This window comes from Ceratotherium simum, chromosome 25, assembly GCF_057802395.1.
Source record: "Ceratotherium simum simum isolate JZ-2026a chromosome 25, ASM5780239v1, whole genome shotgun sequence".
NCBI lineage: Eukaryota > Metazoa > Chordata > Mammalia > Perissodactyla > Rhinocerotidae > Ceratotherium > Ceratotherium simum.
This window is the reverse complement of record NC_141924.1, coordinates 21548324-21569912: the sequence shown is the minus strand read 5'-3', so window position 1 is coordinate 21569912 and position 21589 is coordinate 21548324. Positions and strand designations below refer to the sequence as shown.

The following is a 21589-nucleotide window of genomic DNA, read 5'->3' as shown; positions in this document are numbered from 1 at the left end:
GTATCCTACAAGCATCTTAAACTGTTCATTTAACTGTTTTAATATCTAAAACCAAACACATAATTCTTCATACTTTTTCTATTCCCTGGCTTAATTAATGATTAATATGCACTGAGCTTCTCAAGCTGGAAACCAACTCCATCTCATCTTCAAATACATTCTTTTTTTTTTTTTTTTGAGGAAGATTGGCTCTGTGCTAACATCTGATGCCAATCTTTCTCTTTTTCTCCCCAAAGCCCCAGTACATAGTTGTAGAGTTGTAGCTCTTCTATATGGGATGCCCCTGCAGCATGGCTTGATGAGCAGCGAGTAGGTTCATGCCCAGAATCCGAACCGATGAAACCCAGGCCGCTGAAGCAGAAAGCAAGAACTTAACCACTACACCACCAGGCTGGCCCCTCCATCTCATCTTCAATTCTCTCTTATTCCTTCATCCAATTGATTGCCAAATTCATTTTCTCCATCTACAATCCACCCCCTTAGGTTAGGTCTTTAGCATTTCTTAAAAGGGCCCACCTGTCATTAATCCCCACTGCTATCTCTAGTCCATTCATTTACCCAGGGGCTGCTGGAGTTTTCACCACAAAGGAAAAAATCTGATAATGATACCACCCTGCTCATGAGCTTTTACCTTCTCCTTGAAGTTTGCTTCCAGGTTATATCCAATCTCCAAAAAATATTGATACAAGGCCTTTCACAATGTCATCCCACCAGACTTCATGTGTTCCAGTCACACTGGACCACATATCATCCCCAAAGCAAGCCAAATTCACTTGAATACTGTGACTTTAATTTCAGGCACTGAGTGTTCTCTTGGTATATCCTTAATCACTGTTGGGAAGAGGGAGATTTTCCCTTTACCCTTCTTGTGTTCTTATGGCTGGACTAACAATAAAATTGACACAAGACCAGATTAACAGGAGAAAAATACAATTTAATACGTACATATTGGAGATCACAGAGAAATGGTGCTCAGAGAACCAACAAAGCAGGCAGTATATATATCTTTTATATAAAGAAACAATAAATTTTTGAAGAATGACAGGACAAAGAAACTTAGGTTTGAGGTATGTAATTAGTGAGGAATTTAAATACAATTTAGGCTTGAGGTAGTAAATTAGCAAAGTTTGTTTATGTATGCTTCTCAGCCCTGAATTCCCCAGCTCTGGTGATAAGGATTCAGGGAGAGCATCTTTCACATGGGAGATTTATTTCCTGCTTTCAGGGAGAACAGAGAGAGGAGGGTCAAAAATGCCCTTTTTTATTTTGCATTGGCTGCTGCTTTTCAAGTAACTTTAATACAAAATAATCAATATACCATTGTGGGATATTTTGGGGTGGCCTGCCCTGGGCGTCCACACCACAAAGTCTGACAAATTATGCATCCTCAGTCAATGTTTATTGAATGAATTAACCACAAATCCTGGATGGTTGGTTTCTCAATAAAACATTAATTATTAATTAATTAAGCAAGTAATAAAAAGAATTATGAAAGAAATTCCTCCTTCCAAAAAGTTGCTTTATTTATTTATCTATTTATTTGTGTGAGGAAGATCAGTCCTGAGCTAATATCCATGCCAATCCTCCTCTTTTTGCTGAGGAGGACTGGCCCTGGGCTAACATCTGTGCCCATCTTCCTCCAAAAAGTTGCTTTTTTTGTACAGGGGAGGCAAATAATTGTCTGCTGACCTGATGTTTCTGTCTTTATCCTAGCTGTTTTCAAATCTGGTCCAATTCATGTCAGACTATCAAAAGAAGAAAAGCTGACAAAACCTTGCCCCCCCCCTTTCTGTAATATCTTTACCATGTAGAGAAATAAATTCATAAGATCATTATAAAGATGAGCATCATACCTCAGTTTTTCCAAAGATCGTGACAACTAAAGCATGAACTGGACCTCATAAGAAAACCCTATGTAGGATTGTTGAAGTAAATAGGTATTTAAGATTAGCTAAACTGAGAAAGTCAGATCATATGAGTTCCTATATTTGCAAATTAATTTAGAAACTATTCATAAGGGGAAGAAAGAAAAAAACTGACCTCTTAAAATTGACAGGAAATTCTCACTCTCATTGCCATAATGGAAATTCCCAAATTTCTCAAATGTGTTCTTTCTTCTTCATCTCTGGGAGCATAAAAACATCTGCCAGAAAAATATGAAACCAAAGAAGTATCTGGTGCCATCGCCCAGACCTGTAATAACTTGTAATGATCAGATTATCCTCACAAACAGGTGTCACTCCCACAAAGGGCTCTGGTTTCTGTCCCTTTGGTTTACTGAAATGTCTAAACCTTTGATGCTTCTTTCTGATTTCTCAGACTACTCAGTGCTCAGTGATATGAGGTTAATAGTGCCCCTTCTGAGATGCTAATATGCTGCTGGTATGTACAATTGTGTAAAGACCAGATTCTCTAGGTAATAGTATTAAACTAGTATCAAGCATTCATCTGTACATATTTTTTCAATAAACCTTTATTAACTGTTTATTTTGTACTAGTGCTTGGCACTAGAGATACAAATACAGGAGATTCAGTTCCTGCTCACAAAGAGTTTACTTATTTATTCATTATTTTTTAAATTGAATTTATTTAAACTGAAAAAAAACCAAAAACAATTCACCCATTTCTCCCAGCCCCAACCACCTGCCTCTGGCAATCACTAGTCTGTTTTCTGCATCCATGGGCTTAGTTGTTTTTTTAAAAATATATGCATTTTTTTAACTTCCATATATAAGAGAGATTATACAGTATCTGTCTTTCTCTGTCTGACTTATTTCACTTAGCATAATGCCCTTGAGGTCCATCCATATTGTTGCAAATAGCAAGATTTCATTGTTTTTTATGGCTAAATACTATTCCGTTGTATGTATATGCCATGATTTCTTTATCCATTTATCCATCGATGGACACTTGGGTTGTTTCTGTATCTTGGATATTGTAAATAATGCTGCAATGAACGTGGGGGGTGCATATATCTTTTCAAATTACTGTTTTCATTTTCTTTGGATAAATACCCAGAAGTGGAACTACTGGATCATATGGTAGGTCTATTTTTAATTTTTTGAGGAACCTCCATACTGTTTTCCATAGTGGCTGTATCAGTTTACATTCCTGGCAACAGTGCACAAGAGTTGCCTTTTCTCCATATCCTCACCAACACTTGTTATTTCTAGTCTTTTTGGCAATAGCCATTCTAATAAGTGTGAGGTGATATCTCATTGTGGTTTTGATTTGCATTTACCTGATAATACATGATATTGAGCACTGTTTCATGTACCTGTTGGCCACCTGTATGTCTTCTTTGGAAAAATCTCTTTTCAGATCTTCAGCCCATTTTTTAATCAGATTGTTTGATTTTTTTGCTGTTGAGTTATATGAGTTCTTTATATATTTTGGATATTAGTCCCTTATCAGATACATGATTTACAAATATTTTCTCCCTTTCAGTATGTTGCCTTTTCATTCTGTTGATGGATTCCTTTGCTGTGTAGAAACTTTTTAGTACGATGTAGTTGCAACTTGTTTATTTTTGCTTTTGTTGCTTTTGCTTTCTGTGCAAGATTTTAAAAAAATCATTGCCAAGGGCTATGTCAAGAAGCTTACTGCCTATGTTTTCTTCTAGGAGTTTTATGGTTTCAGGTCTGATGTTCAAGTCTTTCATCCATTTTGAGTTCCTTTTTGTGTATGGTGTAAGAGAGTGGTCCAGTTTCACTCTTTTGCATGTGGCTGTCCAATTTTCCCAACACCATTTATTGAAGAGACTGTCCTTTCCCCATTGTATATTCTTGGCTTCTTTGTCATAAATTAATTGATCACAAGTGTGGGTTTATTTCCGGGTTCTCTTATTTTGTTCCATTGACGTATGTGTCTGTTTTTATGCCAATACCACACTGTTTTACTTGCTATAGCTGTGTTATATGGTTTGAAATCAGGGAACGTGATGCCTCTAGCTCCATTCTTCTTTCTCAAGATGGCTTTGGCTATTCGGGGTCTTTTTTCTTTTTTTGTGAGGAAGATTGGCCATGCGCTAACATCTGTTGCCAATCCTCCTCTTTTTGCTGAGGAAGATTGGCCCTGGGCTAACATCTGTGCCCATCTTCCTCTACTTTATATGTGGGACACCTGCCACAGCATGGCTTGGTAAGTGGTGTGTAGGTCCACGCCCAGGATCCGAGCCTGTGAACCCCAGGCCGCTGAAGCAGAGACCGTGAACTTAACCACTATGCCACTGGGCCAGGCTGGTATTCAGGGTCTTTTATGGTTCCACACAAATTTTAGGACTGTTTGTTCTATTTCTGTGAAAATGACATTGGAATTTTGATAGGGATTGCATTGAATCTGTATATTGCTTTGACAGTATGGACATTTTAACAATATTAATTCTTCCAATCTATGAGCACAGAATATCTTTCCATTTATTTGTGTCTTCTTTAATTTCTTTCATTAATGTCTTATAGTTTTCAATATACAGATCTTTTACCTCCATGGTTAAATTTATTCCTAGATATTTTATTCTTTTTGATGCAATTGTAAATGGGATTGTTTTATTAATTTTATTGCTGATAGTCTGTTATTAGTTTATTGAAATGCAACAGATTTTTGTGTATTAATTTTGCATCCTGCCACTTTACTGAATTTGTTTATTAGTTCTAACAGTTTTCTGATGGAGTATTTAGGGTTTTGTGTATATAATATTATGTCATCTGCAAATAGTGACAGTTTTACTTCTTCCTTTCAAATTTGGATGCCTTTTATTTCTTTTTCTTGTCTGATTGCTTTTGAATAAAAGTGGTGAGAATTGGTATCCTTGTCTTGTTCCTGATCTTAGAGGAAAAGCTGAAAGCTTTTCACCATTGAGTATGATGTTAGCTGTGGGTGTCATATATGGCCTTTATTATGTTGAGGTACATTCCCTATACTTGCTTTGTTGAGAGTTTTTATCATAAATGGATGTTGAATTTTGTCAGATGTTTCTCTGCATCTATTGAGATGATCATATGATTTTTATCTTTCATTTTGTTAACGTGGTGTATCATATTGACTGATTTGCAGATGTTGAACCATCCTTGCATCCCTGGAATAAATATCATTTGATCATGTTGTATGATCCTTTTAATGTATTGTTGAATTTGAGTTGCTAATATTTTGTTGAGGGTTTTCTCATCTATGTTCATCAGGGATATTGGCCAGTAATTTTCTTCTCTTGTGGCATTCTTGTCTGAATGTAACTATACTTATATAAAACAAAATAGACTTTAAAACAAAGACTGTAATAAGAGACAAAGAAGGGTGCTACATAGTGATAAAGGAGTCAATCCAAGAAGATATGACATTTGTAAATATTTATGTACCCAACATAAGAGCACGTTAATATATAAAGCAAATATTAACAGACCTAAAGGGAGAAATAGAAACAGGAATAAATGAAATGGAGACCAAAAAGACAATAGAAAAGATCAATGGGAATAAGAGCTGGTTCTTTGAAAAGATAATAGTAGGGGACTTTAAAACCTCACTTGCATCAATGGATAGATCATCCAGATAGAAAATCAATAAGCAAACATCAGCCTTATATAGACCAGATGGACTTAACAAATATTTACAGAACAGTCTATCCAAAACCAACAGAATACACATTCTTCTCAAGTGCACATGGAACATTTTCCAAGATAGATCATATGTTAGGCCACAAAACAAGTCTTAATAAATTTAAGAGCATTGAAATCATATCAAGCATCTTTTCTGATCACAATGGTATGAAACTAGAATTTAATTACTCAAACAAAACTGGAAAATTCACAAATATGTGGAGATTAAATAAGATGCTACTGAACAACTAGTGGGTCAAAGAAGAAATCAAAAGACGAATCAAAAGATACCTTGAGTCAAATGAAAATGGAAATGGAACATACCGAAATTTACAGGATGCAGCAAAAGCAGTTCTAAGAGGAAAGATCGTAGTGATAAATGCCGACCTCAAGAAACAAGAAAAGTCTCAAATAAACAGTGTAACTTAACACCTCGAGGAACTAGAAAAATAAGAACTAACAAAGCTCAAAGTTAGTAGAAGGAAGGAAATAATAAAGATTAGAGCAGCAATAAATGAAATAGAGGCTAAAAAGACAATGGAAAAGATCATTGAAACTAAGAGTTTGTTCTTTGAAAAGGTAAAGAAAATTGACAAACCTTTTGCTAGAGTCACCAAAAGAAAAAAAAAAAAAAGAGATGGGACTCAAATAAATAAAATCAAAAATGGAAGAGGAGATGATACAACTGATACCCACGGAAATACAAAGGATCATAAGAGACTACTGTGAACAATTGTATGCTAACAAATTGGACAACCTAGAAGAAATGGATAAATTCCTAGAAACATGCAACCTATTGAGACTGAATCATGATGAAATAGAAAATCTGAACAGATCGATTACCAGTAAGGAGATTGAATCAATAATCAAAAACCTCCCAACAAATAAAAGTCCAGGACCAGATGGCTTCACTGGTGAATTCTACCAAACATTCAAAGGAGAATTAATACCAATCCTTCTCAAAATCTTCCAAAAAAAAGAAGAGGGGAAAACTCTTCCAAACTCTTTTCATGAAGAGTTTAGAGTCTAGTAGGTAGGCTGACAAGTTAACATTGTGAAATATGTAATAGAAGTAGCCCAGGATGCTTCCCAATGCAGAAAAGTAGCACAGAGGTCAGACCTTGGGGGTGTTAAGGAAGACTTCCCGAAGAAGGTCATTGCTGAGGTAAATATATTCAGCATATATTTAGTAAGCACCTATGTCAAGTGCTGCTCTAAGCCTGGGAATATAGCAGTGAACAAAGCAGGAAGAAAGTCCTACCCTCGAAGAGCTTACATTCTAGGAGAATACCCAGAAGAAAGTTTGCCAGATGAACAGTCTAAAAAGAAAACAAATAATATGTCTTAAAAGGTTAATTATGTACAAGTGAGTATAGTTTAGGCACCAGAAAAATCTGGCTCATTATGTAACCTCTGTCCTATTCAAAACATGTTGAGAACACATTGAAATTTCCTGCCTTTGTATACAGAGGGGCGACTTCTTCCATACCTGGGAAAGGGGCCCAGAATCCGTTCACAGCTTAGGGGCCCCTGCATATTAAATACACACACACATGCATGGGGTGGGCCATTCACACAGTGACCAGTACCGGGGTCTTGACATCCCCATTGTGACAATGTCCTTTTGCCAGAAGCAGGAATACAGGGAAGAGACTCCACCCAGCTCCTACCCTCAAGAGCATATTTTAAGTTTCTTCCTGATCATAAAAGGGAGGTAGAACTTATACAGGGTGCTTTTTAAAGAGATGATACACATTAGTATGCATGTCCTTTTTTTTCAGAGCAATGGTTATACGTATTCACTCAGATAAATTTACTTGACTGTTTCAAAAGACTTCAAAGGAGAAGGATGGTGACATGCCACTTGGGTGGAATGATCCCTGTGACCCTGCTATTCATTGAAAAATATACTATTTTGATTTAATTCTAAATGCATTGAATTACCATAATCTTTTATTCACTTCTTTTTTTTTCTCCCTCCCCAAAGCCTCAGTGCATGATTGTATATCCTAGTTGTAAGTCCTTCTAGTTCTTATATGGGAGCCACTGCCACAGCATGGCAACTGACAGATGTGTGATAGGTGTGGTTCTGAGACTGGGAAGTGAAACTGGGCCACCGAGAGGGCTGAACTTTAACCACTAGGCCATCAGGGCTGGCTCTTTTATTCACTTCTTTAGTTCTCCTATATTTGTTTGTCGTTCACAGCAGTGTTTGTTAACGTCTGCCTGACCCTCTCTGTGAATCTAGAAATACCATGTAATGTTAACCAGTCCAGATGAGTTAGACAAGGTGGGAGAGTCAAATTAAATAGATGTATTTATTAGTTAAGATAACGTGAGCCGCTGTAGCAGATAAACACCGAAATCTCAAAGGTTTCTGTTTCTTTACATAAAGATCCAAAGGAGTGTTCTTAATGGCCGGGGGGTGGGGGTTGGGTGGAGTGCTTTGCTTCACAAAGTTGTTCAGGGACCTAAGTTGACAGTCTCTATCCACAACATGTGACTTCCAAGGTCATCATAGGCATTGGCATTCAGTCAACTGATGAGAGAAGAGAGAAAGTAAAGAAGGCATACCCACTTTTTCACCTTCCACACTGGTAAGTGACTCACATTTTCCCTTGGCAAGAACTAGTCCTATGATCCTACCAGGAGGAAATGAAGTTCTTGCCTGTGAAACCCCTTCCTAGCAAGAACTATACAATGGAAAAGGAGCAGGAATCTCATTCCATTTGAACATCTAGTCATTTGTGCCACAACATGTTTTCTGCTTCTACAGTATTATTTTATTTTATTTTATTTGTTGTTGTAAACAAATTCTTTTAAGCTTTTATTTTGAACCAGTTAGAGAAAAGTTGTAAAAATAGCATAGAGAGTTCCCATACACTTCTTACCCAACTTCCTCCGATGATAACATCTTACATTACCATACTACAAATATTAAAATCAAGAAATTAACATTACTGCAATTGTATTAACTAAACTGCAGACCTTATTTAAACTTCACCAGTTTTCCCACTAATGTACTTTTTCTATTTCAGGATTCCATCCTGCATCCCCCCTTGCGTTTATTGTTATTTCTCCTTAGTCTCCTCTAATCTGTGACAGTTTTTCAGTCTTTCCTTGTTTTTTATGACCTTGACACTTTTGAAGAGTACTGGTTAGTTATTTTTATATTACGTCTCTCAATTTGGGTTTGTCTGAAGTTTTCTCATGATTAGAATGAAGTTATGCATTTTTGACAATAATGTCACAGAAATTATGTTGTATCCTTCTCAGAGCATCACGTCAAGGGGGTTCATGATGTCAAATTGTCTTATTACTGGTGATGTTAACCTTAGTTAACATGATGTGTGCCAGGTTTCTCCACTGAAAAGTTATTCTTTCCTTTTGTAGTTAATAATAATTTTAGGGGCCGGCCCCGTGGTGTAGTGGTTAAGTGTGTGCACTCCACTGCTGGCAGCCTGGGTTTGAATCCCGGGCGCGCACCAATGCACCGCTTGTCAGGCCATGCTGTGGCGGCGTCCCATAGAAAGTGGAGGATGATGGGCACAGATGTTAGCTCAGGGCCAGTCTTCCTCAGCAAAAAGAGGAGGATTGTCATGGATGTTAACTCAGGGCTGAACTTCCTCACCAAAAAAAAAATAATAATAATTTTAGAAAAGATACTTTGAGACTATACGAATATCCTTTTTCTTGTAAAACTTTCGCCTACTAATTTTAGCATCCATAGATGGATCTTGTCTGCAGTGATTACTGTGCTGTTCACCTATCAGTAATTTTATTTCCTTCTTTCCTTCTACTAATGACAAAACTGCCAGTTTTTGTTACTCTGACAATGTCTTTATCTTGCTCTCACTTTTGAAGGATATTTTTGCTGGATGTGCAATTTTAGGTTGAGAGTCCCGCTCATCCCCACTCCCAAGACCTTTAAGATGTTCTGTTGTTTTTGGCTTTAATTATTTCTGATGGAAACCAGTGATAATTTTTATTGTTTTCCCTTTAGGTAAAGGGTCTTTTTTCCTCTGGCTGCTTTTAAGATTTCTCTTTACTTTGGTTTTCAATAATTTGACTGATATACATAAGTGTGATTTTGTGTTTATCCTGCTTGACATTCATTGACTTTCTTGGATACGTGAGTTGAAAATTTTTAATCAAAACTGGAAAATTTGGGGCCACTGGTTCTTTGAATATTTTTTCCTCTCCTATTTCTCTCTCTTCTTCTGAGGTTCCAATTACATATGTGTTAGACTGCTTAGTACTGTCCCACAAGTTCCTGAGGCTCTGTCCCTTTCATCCTTTTATCGTCTGTGCTTCATTTTGGATAGTTTTTATCATCCTAACTTTAAATTCAATAATCTCTTCTCTAGAGTTCAATCTGCTTAAACCCTATCTACTGAATTTTTCATTTCTTTTTTTTTTTTTTGTGAGGAGGACTAGCCCTGAGCTAACATCTGATGCCAATCCTCCCCCCGCTTTTTTTTTCCCTTGAGGAAGATTGGCCCTGAGCTAACATCCGCGGCCATCTTCCTCTACTTTATATGGGCCGCCGCCACAGCATGGCTTAACAAGCGATGTGTCGGTGCGCCCCCGGGATCTGAACCTGCGACCCCTGGGCCGCCGCAGCGGACTTAACCGCTTGCGCCACCCGTCCGGCCCCTGAATTTTTCATTTCTGATATGTGTTGTTTCAGTTCTAGATTTTCCTTTTGTTCTTTTTTTAAATAATTTTCAGGTGCCGGCCCCGTGGCTTAGCTGTTGAGTGCGCTCGCTCCGCTGCTGGCGGCCCGGTTCGGATCCTGGGCGTGGACCGACGCACCGCTTCTCTGGCCATGCTGAGGCCGCATCCCGCATGCAGCAACTAGGATGTGCAGCTATGACACACAACTGTCTACTGGGGCTTTGGGGGGGAAAATAAATAAATAAATAAATAAAATAATAATAATAATTTTCATGTCTCTGGTGAGATTCCCCAACTGCTCTCTTGTTATGTGCATCTTTTACTTTAAATCCTTAATTTTGATATTTTTGAGGCTTATACTTAAGCGTTGTTAAGGTGGATCCTAGAGCAGCTCTTACTTTAGGGCTAGGTAGTCCTACTCCTATATCATGTCCTTTCTGGGGTCTCAGTTGAATGCCCAATGTGCTCAGATAGGCACCATGTGGCCTCTGAAACCTCAATTCAGCTCACAATTCCCCAGTGGCTGTTGTTTTCCAGGATGTGCACAGTGGCATACCAAGGGAAGAAGTGGCTCACCCCCGTAGGTAGTAGTATTTTATCCATGACACTGTTTAGAATTGCTGGCACAGAATGATTTTTGGTCTGATTTACTGCTCTTTTAAACTTCTCTTAATACATATATTTCCCCTTACTCGTTGCACCTGAGGTAGACACACCCCACCACTTCCTCCTGCCTGCCTGCCTTTAGCTTCCTGTCCTGTGCATATGCAGCATAGCAAAGACTGAAAAATGCAAATTTCTAGAGCTCCTCTCTCTGCCTAGTTCTCAACTTTCTCATGCCCTGCCCCAGAAAACTAGCTACCTCAGTAGTCCCACATTCCAATCTCTGCCTTCTTCAGCTTGGTGATATCAGTGTGCTCTGCTTGATCTCTACCTGCTTGCCCCATGGTCTGGAAAATGCTTCCAGGCAGAAAGGCAGGGCAATCATGGAGCTCATCTCATATGTTTTCTTTCTTTCAGGGGTCACAGTTCTTTACTGCTTGGTTGTCCAATACCTGAAAACGTGCTTCAGATATCTTGACTAGTTTTATACTTATTTACACATGGAGGTGGTCTACTCTAGTACCAGTTACTTAGTTATAACCAGAAGCAGAAATCCATACTAATGGTTTTTAGGAAATATATTGCGCTTCTAATTTATAAATAAAGTTGAAATTTTGTTCATAAATTCAGAAGAAAGTTTTCTTGTAAAATCAATTTAAACTTCGAAAACCATCACTAAGTTCAAAACAACAGACTCCCACAAAAAAAACTTGGTGCCATCTTTGCTTCAACTTCTACAAAAACAAATAAATGATTTAAAATATGCTGAGTCTCTTTAAAAAAAAAAAGATGCTAACAGGTTGATCACTATTGATTTGCAGGTTTATCCCACCTTATAGAGTTTGAGAATTGTTTTAATGCATTCACGTACAAATTTGGTCTGCTTCTGAAGACTTCCACCGTACAGCCACCAATTCTTCATTGAAATTCACACTAAAGAAGTCAAAGTGGTACTTGAAGTCAATGTCTTCTGCTTTTCTAAGTGTAATAGAGCCAATAGAATGAACTTGCTTATAACTTCCAGCATTACCAGGAAGAAAGAGAACTGGAATACCTGTCAAAGGGAGACTTTTGTGTTCTTCAGCATAAGATCCTTCTCCATAAAGATATAATTCATACGCAGGATAGCATTTGGCCAGTTTCTTTGGAAGTTCTATTTTCTGATACTCTGGGTACTCCAACATGCGGCTCATACTGCACTTGATCTCTTCGAAGCCAAAGAAGATGTCCCACAGCTCCAGGGTCGCCATGAAGACCATGAGGGCATAAAACGCCAGGTTCCAGAGGTTGACTCTACAATATAATTTTAGAAAGGTAATAGGGTTGTCATAAGGTGACTAATGAAATATGAGAGTTTAAATATGAGATCTTAACATTGAGTTTTGGTGAATAAATTCCTACAGCTTTAAAAAATATTTTGGAATAATTTTAGATTGATAGAAAAGTTGCAGAGATAGCACAGAGCATTCCCATACTTGACCCGTTTCCCCTAATATTAACATAACCATGGTACATTTGTCAAAACTAAGAAATTAACATTGACACATTACCATTAACTAAGCGATAGGCTTTATTCAAATTTCACCAGTTTTTCTACTAAGGTCTTTTCTGTTCCAGGATCCAATCTGGGATACCATATAGCATTTAGACATCAAGTGTCCTTTGTCCTCTCTAGTCTGTAATAATTTCTCAGTCTTTCCTTGTTTTTCATGACCTCAACACTTTTGGAAGTACTAATCAGGTATATTATAGAATGGTGTTTTGTCTTGTTTTCTCATGATTAGACTGGGGGTATGAGTCTTGGGGAAAATACCACAGAGGTAAAGTACCTTCTCATCACATCAGATTATGGTATCTTGTTATATCAATATACAGAATATCAATTTGTTACCAGTGATATTAACTTCGATCATCTGGTTAAAGTGGTGTCTGCCAGATTTCTCCTCTGAAAAATATTTTGTTTCCTTTTGCTTACTCTAGTCTTCAGAAGCAAGTCACTAAGTTCATTCTACAGTCAAGGAGAGGGAAATACTGCAACTTTTAGAATAGAGAAATAATTGAGGTTGTTACTGCCTGTGAATAAAAGTATACAGAATACATAAAGACTTGGTGATGGAAATGGAATTACCAGTGCTAATTTTTATACTTTTTTATCTGGTATGAAAGAGCTGAGTAATGACAAGTGACCAAGCTACTGAACTGTGAATTTTTATTTATTTATTTATTTTTATTTTTTTATTTTGTGAGGAAGATCAGCCCTGAGCTAACATCCGTTGTCAATCCTCCTCTTTCTGCTGAGGAAGATTGGCCTTGGGCTAACATCTGTGCCCATCTTCCTTTACTTTATATGGGACGCTGCCACAGCATGGCCTAACAAGTGGTGCATCTGTGTGCGCCGTGACCCGAACCTGCGAACTCCGCAGGGCTGCGGAAGTGGAGCGCGCGCACTTAACCGCTGGGCCACCGGGCCAGCCCCTGAACTGTGAATTTTTAAAAAGTGCTTTTGCAAGAAAAACGACAATCTATTCCTAATAAAAGAAATGGACCCAATGCAATGCCCTGGCTTCTGCTTCTAATCATATTGGACTAGGAAATTCAGACAACTGAACGAGGAGTTATTGGGCCAAGATCTCCAAAGAGAAGAGAAATGCAGAGGAGTGAGCACAGCCCTGGGGCTGTTTTTGCCTGGAGGTGTCTGTGCCCATCTTCCTTTACTTTATATGGGATGCTTCTAGTCAGGAGATGCCATTGAGCAGGGCTTTCAAATACTTTATAGGTAGGGGCTAGGGGAAGAAGCCTTGGAGGCCAGGGCTGTGGGGCCGAAGTAAGGGCGAACAAGAAATAACCAGTCCTCAGACATACTGCAAGTCTGGCTTCAAGGTATCTGCATGGTACAGAAAACCCCAAGCCCTAAAATGGGGTCCAGGTGACACTGAATAGCAAGATTCCCCAGGGCTGGCAAGAAATAAACAAAATACTCTCTGGAGAAAGACAATATCATTCAAGACCTAAGATTATTTCTAAAAGTAATTTTTCAAATACAGTGTCTAATAATCCACGATATGTGTTGCCTTAAAGTGGGAACTCTAGGCATGTAAAAACACACTTTGAGAGGGGAACAAAAAGACTGCAGTTTGAGGAGCCTGGCCCGGTGGCGTAGTGGTTAAGTTCGCATGCTCTGATTCGGTGGCCTGGAGGTGGCCGGTTTGGATCCTGGGTGCGGACAAATCTACCACTCATCAAGCCATGCTTTGGTAGCATCCCATATACAAAATAGAGGAAGATTGTCACAGATATTAGCTCAGGGCTAATCTATCTCCGAAAAGAGAGGAAGATTGGCAACAGATGTTAGCTCAGGGTCGATTTTCCTCAGCAAAAAAAAGACTTCAGTTTGAGTTTGTAAAATTATCATGACCTGGTAGAAGAAATAAGCCAGCTTCTTAAGCCAATTTAGCATATACAAATCCAGATTTACGAAAGGGATACATTATGGGGTAATTTACAAGAGGATTCATTATATATTTTAAAGTTGGTATTATTTAGAAAAATGAATTTATGTTCAGTTTTCTAGGAATATGACCCATTGAACAACTGGGTACCTGGGATTTAGAGACATTATGAAGGGGATGTGATAAATCAACGAATATGGGAAGTATTAGTTGTGACGACATGTAAGAGAAAAATCCCCAAATAATAGTGTTTACGTAAGATGGAAGTTTATTTCTCTCTCTCTCTCTTTTTTTTTTTTGTGAGAAAGATCAGCCCTGAGCTAACATCTGATGCCAATCCTCCTCTTTTTTGGCTGAGGAAGATTGGCCCTGAGCTAACATCCGTGCCCATCTTCCTCCACTTATATGGGACACCGCCACAGCATGGCCTGACAAGCGGTGCATCAGTGTGTGCCTGTGATTGGAACCAGTGAACCCTGGGCCACCAAAGCAGATCGCGCGCACTTAATGGCTTGCGCCACTGGGCGGACCCTGTGTACATATCTTAAACAACAAAATACCTATTGCCATTATAGTCTGACAATTCTTGTAATTATGTTTGTGTTAAAAGTGATTAGCCAATTGGATTGCTTAAGAGAATTAATACGTAAGCAACATAAAGATAAGATGATCGGATGAATTCCATTTAGCGTCATAATTCCTCTGCCTCAGGGAGGGTTTTTTAAATCAGATGAATCAGTTGCAGAGTAAGAAAAAAGAAAAGGGAGGGGATGGGGAAAGGGAGGGAAGATCAGAGAAGAGAGTATATTTCAGAACACAGAAACCTGGATAGAGATGTACAATGGAACACCATGGATGACAGCTTTTGTGTTTTAAAAGTTTTAAAGCTTCCGCATTATTCAATAGGGTAGTCATTCCCCCCATAGCCACAATGATCTCCTGAAATACAAGTCTGTCCATGTTCCTACACTCTCCTCACTACCAAAACCAAAACCAAAACACCAGGGTTCTTAACAGGGCTCTGGATACGTGGGATCTTTGCCCACCTCTTCATTCTCTGCCTTGTACTTATTTGAATGCTTTTCTAGTTTCAGAAAAACAAGAAATTTCACTTGTTTTTCCAGAAATCAAGTTCTTTTCCAGAAAACAAAGTTCACTTATTTTTCCAGAAAAACAAGCAATTTCACTTGTTTATACCTTTTCTCCTGCCGTTTCCTTGTCCTTGCCTGATGAGCCATCGTGTACTTTCAAAACTGTAATATCGTCAGGAGAACTTCCCTGGTTCTTCACCTGCACACTGGCACCTGCGCAGTGCCTTTCAGCTCTGTGCATATCTCTGTTTTATTTTTTTATCTTTTCCTGTTTAATATTCCATACAATTTTATTTTATTTTTATGTCAATTTCCTAGACCCTTATGGAACAATTTAATCTTTGTATCCTGCCCCTTAGCAGGCTGTGGCACCCAAGAAATGTTTAGATGGCTGAAATGAACCCATTGGGTTGGGTCTCCAATGACCAAATGACTTCGGCCACAGACCTGGGCTCAGAATCCCTAAGCTATACCTCAGAATCACCATGCTTGCAAGTGCCTCCTGAACACAAATCCCTTTTGCAGGGTTAGAAATGTATCGTCAGCATTATTCATCTTAGGTCATGGCTTCAAGCCTGGGCTAACCCTGATCCGTGAGAAGAGAAAGCGAAATCTATTTTCTAGAAAACAAATTCTCCAAGTCTAGTAGAAAGCAGAAGTGTGGACAGCTCAAGGAGCCGTCCAGGCTCGGCTCCAGCTCAGTCCCACCCCGTCGCCCACTCGCCCCTACACACTCTTGGTTTTCAGGTGGACACTATCCAGGTGGGTGCCGCATCGGTGCCCCGTGGCCTGGCGAACGTCACCTAACACTCTGTCCCCACCCCTGCAGCAGGAGCAGCAGCGGCAGCAGCGTGGCGGGATGGGGTGGATGTCACCACACGGTGGCCACCCGCTCCCCCGCGACGCGCCGGCGGCGGCACCTTGGAGGGGAAGTCCTCAGGGTTCGAGGCCTGATACCCCGGAAACCCCGAGGGAAGGAGGGGCCAGAGGAGTTGATCCATTTCTCCGGAGTTGTGCAAGAGCAAGGCGGCTGGGCGGGCTGGGACGGCCAGGGCGGGCATCCCCGCCGGCGCCCCCAGCGCAGCCCGCCGGCGCCGACCCTCCCACCCTGCAAAGTCCGAACCAAAAGCGAAAGGAGCCCGGCGGCTGCAGCCCAGTGGCCCCGGCGTCGCGTCCGCGGGAAGATCGCCGCGCGCCTCCGAGCCGATCGGGCCACCGCTTTGTGACTTCACTCACTTCGCAACAAGCCCGGGACGCCCGCGCCCCACCCACCCACCCCGCCCGCCGCCTCGTCGCCCGCTGCCTCGCTCCGCAATCCGCTCCCTCCCGCCCGGGCCGGGCCTGCCCCGCCGTCGCGGAGCCTCTGGTCCGGCCGCCCGTGGCGGTGCGCCGTGGCCACCGCCTGGCGGGCCAGCACGTGCGCGGCCCCCGCCCCCGGCAGCCCGGAGCAGCCCCGCGCCCCGGCCCCGCTGAGCGCAGCGCCCTCCCGGCGGCGGCACGATGCTGTGCTTCCTGCGGGGAATGGCCTTCGTCCCCTTCCTCCTAGTGACCTGGTCGTCCGCCGCCTTCATCATCTCCTACGTGGTCGCGGTGCTCTCCGGGCACGTCAACCCTTTCCTCCCCTACATCAGGTGAGGGGCAGGGTGGGCGGCAGGACCCGGGACCAGGCAGAGGCAACGCAGGGCAGCGCTGCGGATGCAGAGCGAAGGGGTCCAGACCCAGCTGGGGCGTCTTGTGGAAAAGACCGAGATCTGACAGCGAGGAGAGGGTGCTCCCGGCAGTCCCGGGATGTATAGGGAGGCAGGGGATACGCAGCTGAGCACTTCCTACTTGACCCTAAACACTGAACACCGAACAGAGCGGCATCAGAAAGGGATCAGGATAGAGTGTAGAACTTTCAGACTGGGTATGGGACAGAATCTCTGGAAGACGCTTCTTGTGCGATTTTGAAACAAGGATGGGTCCTGATGGATGCCACTTACTGAGTGTGAGAGGCAGATCCAGGTGTGTGCTAAAACAGCTCACGTTTCACGTCCGCTTCCCAACATCTTCGTGAAGTGGACGTATGGCTCATTTTTCATGTAAGGAAACAAAGTTTAAGCAGATGTTGAAATGTCACCCACGTGGGGCCAGGCCCTGTGGCGTAGCGGTTAAGTGCGTGCGCTCCGCAGCTGGCGCCCTGGGTTCGATCCCGGGGGGCGCCCCGAAGTACCGCGGCACCGCTTGTCAGGCCGCGTGGCGTCCCAAATAAAGTGGAGGAAGATAAGCACAGATGTTAGCCCAGGGCCAGTCTTCCTCAGCAAGAAGAGGAGGATTGGCATGGATGTTAGCTCAGGGCTGATCTTCCTCACAAAAATAAATAAATAAATGTCTTAAAAAAAGAAATGTCATCAATGTGACACTGATGTCACAGCTGGGAGCAGAAGTCACATCCAGATCTGTCCCATACCAAAAATACTACCTCCAGGTCTATGGGAGTCTGGCTTAAGCTCTTCTGGATGGAGATGCCCAAGATCCCTCTGGGTCCTGTTCCCCCAAAGTCACACCCTCAAATTGTCAACAACTTGTGACCGCTCTTGTGTTGTCATTATACCATTTCATTTTTCATGAATTTTGGCCTCCTGTCCTGAGCATCTCTTCATCAGTGCCCAGGACACATGTCCTGATTCTCCTCATATGGCTCCCAGCTCTGTGCCTTGCCATGGCAATGGGCATTCTTTAAACATTAGAACGATCTATCCTTATCCAAGTGGTGTGACCCCTCTGGATCTGTATTGGTCGGTGAGAGGATAAAGTTGGTGACACCCAAGGTTTGTTACCACTTTGTGATTGTAGGGATTGTAGAGGCTGTAGGGCCTCTCCCTGATGCAGCCATTCTGTTTAGTGAGCAACGTTCTCTAATGTTTTTTGTAGATAAGGAAGGGGAAACGAATGTGAGGCAAGAGGGGACTAGAGTTTAAAGATGCAAGGAAGAGAGCAATATGGAGAATAGTGCACAGAAGCAAGTCTATAGTAATGGTGGTGGTTTTGCCGACGCAAGAAGAGGAGTTCTGTGTATGGAGGAGATTTTCCCATCAGGCCTTGTGCTCCTGCAAACACCTGGGCTTGGTTTCTCATGACTCATCTCAGTCCAAAGTGCCATTGTCTTGCTTCTCTCAATTCTGAAGTGGGATAGATCTTCTTAGACTTGTGTAAAAAGGAAAAGCTTCCCTCCCTGTAATGCTTTTTATTGAGAAAATAGTAGCCATGTTTGTCCTGGATCTGAAGGTCAAGGGCAGATAATATTTGATACGCATTGGCCAGGTGGTCGGGGGCAGGTTTTGAGTCTTTGTAGAGGTGTCTGAGGTAGTTGTGATTAATATCACCCCAAGGTGAACTTGAAATGGAAGACATTCAGAAATGCGGAAATGAGTCGACAAGATGAACCACTTGTGAGATGCTCAAATCACAGATATTCCAAGGAAAAAGTTTTAAATTTAGCAAGGAAAAGAAGCCTTCAGGAAGAGCAGAATTACAGGAGGAAAAGGCATGAGATTATCCTTTTGTTGCCAGGAACTGTCAGCTTACAAACAACAAGCACATATATTGCTTGCCCACATGTGTCTAGGGCTTGTTGATTGTCTGCTCTCTCTGCTTAGGTAGCAGCTGGAGCACTGGATTGCCTCTGCCTCTCCTAGAAAACTAAGTCATTGGGGTAGGGGCAAGATGTGGACAAGAACAAGGCATCAGGAAGTGATGAGAATAATGCCAGATTTATCCATTTGGCTCAGAAATGTTTGACCTTATCTCCTGTAACTCGTCTCTGCTCTCAGTGCCTCCCTACACTCCCCCCACATCCCTCCAACCACACTGACCTTCTTCTTGTGTCTTGAACACGTCAGACAGACCTCCTCCTCATGGCCTTTGCACCAGCTATTCCTCTGCCAGCATGCTCTTTCTCCAGGCTTTCTCCCTTACCTCCTCCTTTGTTCAGATGATATCTCCAATGAGGCCTGTTCTCATCACCCTGCTTAAAATGTCACCCTAATGCTCCTGATCCACCTTATCCAGTCTTCTTATTCACCATAGTGCCTATCATCTTCTAACAAACCGTATGATTTACTTATTTGTGCCTTCCCTCACTGGAATGTAAGACCCACGAATGCTCTCAATACTTGTTGAATGAGTATTTCTTGGGCACTCACAATAGGTATTGTTATCCTTCCCCTTGGGAAGGGCATATCACCTTTGGGGAAGGCTTGATAAAGTCATTGGTGGTTGGTCAGTGATTTGGACGTATTTAGGGTGAGCCCCCTTTTACGTGATGACATTATTCCACCAATCTGATGTTCTGATTTTTTTAACAACACTTTAAGAGCGATTGAGGAAGATCGGCCCTGAGATAACATCTGCCAATGCTCCTCTTTTTTTGCTGAGGAAGATTGGCCCTGGGCAAAAAACCATGCCCATCTTCCTCCACTGTATATGGGATGCCGCCACAACATGGCTTGATAAGTGGTGCGTTGGTGCATGCCCGGGATTCGAACAGGTGAACCCCAGGCTGCTGCACCGGAGTAAGCCCACTTAACCGCTTGTGCCACCGGTCCAGGGCCAGGCCGGACCTCACGATTACGTGTTAAATAAGAGCCAGAACCCGAGGAGGCTCTCTCTCCAGTATGACGTTCAAACTCAGCTTCCTTATCAGATATTTTCTTGTAACATTGTTATTCATCAGTATATTGGATGAATGGGCAAATAGCTCTTAGACATATGGAAAGATGCTCAACCTCATGAATGGAATAAAAATTCAAATTCAAACTCACTGATGCTATTTTTCATCTACTGGGTTGGCAGAAGCCCAAATGTTTGATAATACACTCTGTTACTGAGACTTGGAGGAAACAGGCTTTTGTATGTTACTGGTGGGAAAGTAAATTAATCTCTATGGAGCGACTTTGGCATTGTCTATTAAAATGACAAAAATATATATCTACAAGGTTACTCATAGCCTTTTTTTTAATAACCAAAGGTTGGAAACAATACAAATGTCCATCAGGAGAGGACTGGCTAAATAAATATGGTTTATCCAAAGAATACCTCAAAAGAAAGCTCTCTATACATAGAATATTCTCTTTTAATACATTGATATGGAAAAATCTTTGATATGTTGTTACATGGAGAAAAGCAAAATGTAGAACAAAATATGCTACCATTAGCAGGGATGAGAGGATGGAGGGGGAAATAGTATACCTTTGTATTTGCTTGCATAAAGAAACCAATAGAAGTGGTTTATCTCTGTATGAGGGAAGGAGGAGGTCATGGTTAGCCAGACCATAGCAGATGGGAAATAAGGGTGGGCATAAGACTTTCCCTGCCATACTTTTTTAAAATTAATCTTTTTATTTTGAGATAATTGTAGATCTACACACAGTTAAAAAAAAATAATAAAAATCCCATGTATCTCTTACTCAGTTTCTCCCAAAGGCAACATCTTGAAAACTGGATATACTTTTCGTGTACACTTATTTTTCAGCCAAATGGATGGGTTTCCTATCAGAAAATTAAATTAGAAACATAGGATTCAAACAGCCACTAAATTTAACGAGTTGGAATATCATAGTGTGATGTTTCTGTATTATGAAACCATTAATGGAAGAATGTCAAAACTAAGGACAAATAAAATTTAACCTCAAAGGATTAGTTTCTATTTTTACAAAGCCACACCCACATTCTTGAGCACAATCGTGCTTAATTTGTTATAGTTTTTTATATTTCCTCTGTGACCAAATCCCTCAGGATATCTTGAATCAACTTTACGTATCAACTCCTCCCAGCTGATCAGCCATTCTCTTTTATGTCTTCTTCTTTGACTTGTGTCTCATGCTTCCAGAATATTCTGTGTCTCTTTACTTTTAAAGCTTTGCCAATTATGCATCCTGGTTGCTTTTTATTATTAGCCTAGTCTCACTTTTTGTGCAAGTACTGTTTGCTGGATAGATTGTAGTCTTTGGCCGCTTTTATTGTTTCTCCTCATGACCACAAACCCTGCTCAGTGTTTGGTGGCAGAAAACTGGGTCACCTAGAATTAAGCCACCTTTAAAGGGGGACCAAAATGCTGTAGTAAACAAAATAAAAGAGGTTGGGTCTCTAACTCCAAAAATGGATCTAAAAATTAGGGAAATTATTTTATCTTTCATTTAGT

The 21589-nt window shown here is 41.1% G+C and overlaps 1 protein-coding gene and 1 pseudogene across 2 annotated transcripts in view; one reads left to right on the top strand and one right to left on the bottom strand.

The window, feature by feature from the left end:
* Positions 1–15791: 15791 nt before the first annotated feature.
* Positions 15792–16459, bottom strand: LOC147913749 (uncharacterized; annotated as a pseudogene).
* A 409-nt stretch (positions 16460–16868) lies between these two features.
* Positions 16869–21589, top strand: part of DRAM1 (DNA damage regulated autophagy modulator 1) — a 36332-nt gene continuing 31611 nt past the window's right edge. For both annotated transcript variants that reach the window (XR_015556373.1, XM_004418025.3), the window contains exon 1: positions 16869–17039. Coding sequence is in view for 1 of the 2 variants with exons in the window: in XM_004418025.3 (XP_004418082.1) it covers positions 16909–17039 (131 nt within the window). In the remaining variant the exon portion in view is untranslated. The remainder of the gene's footprint in view (positions 17040–21589) is intronic.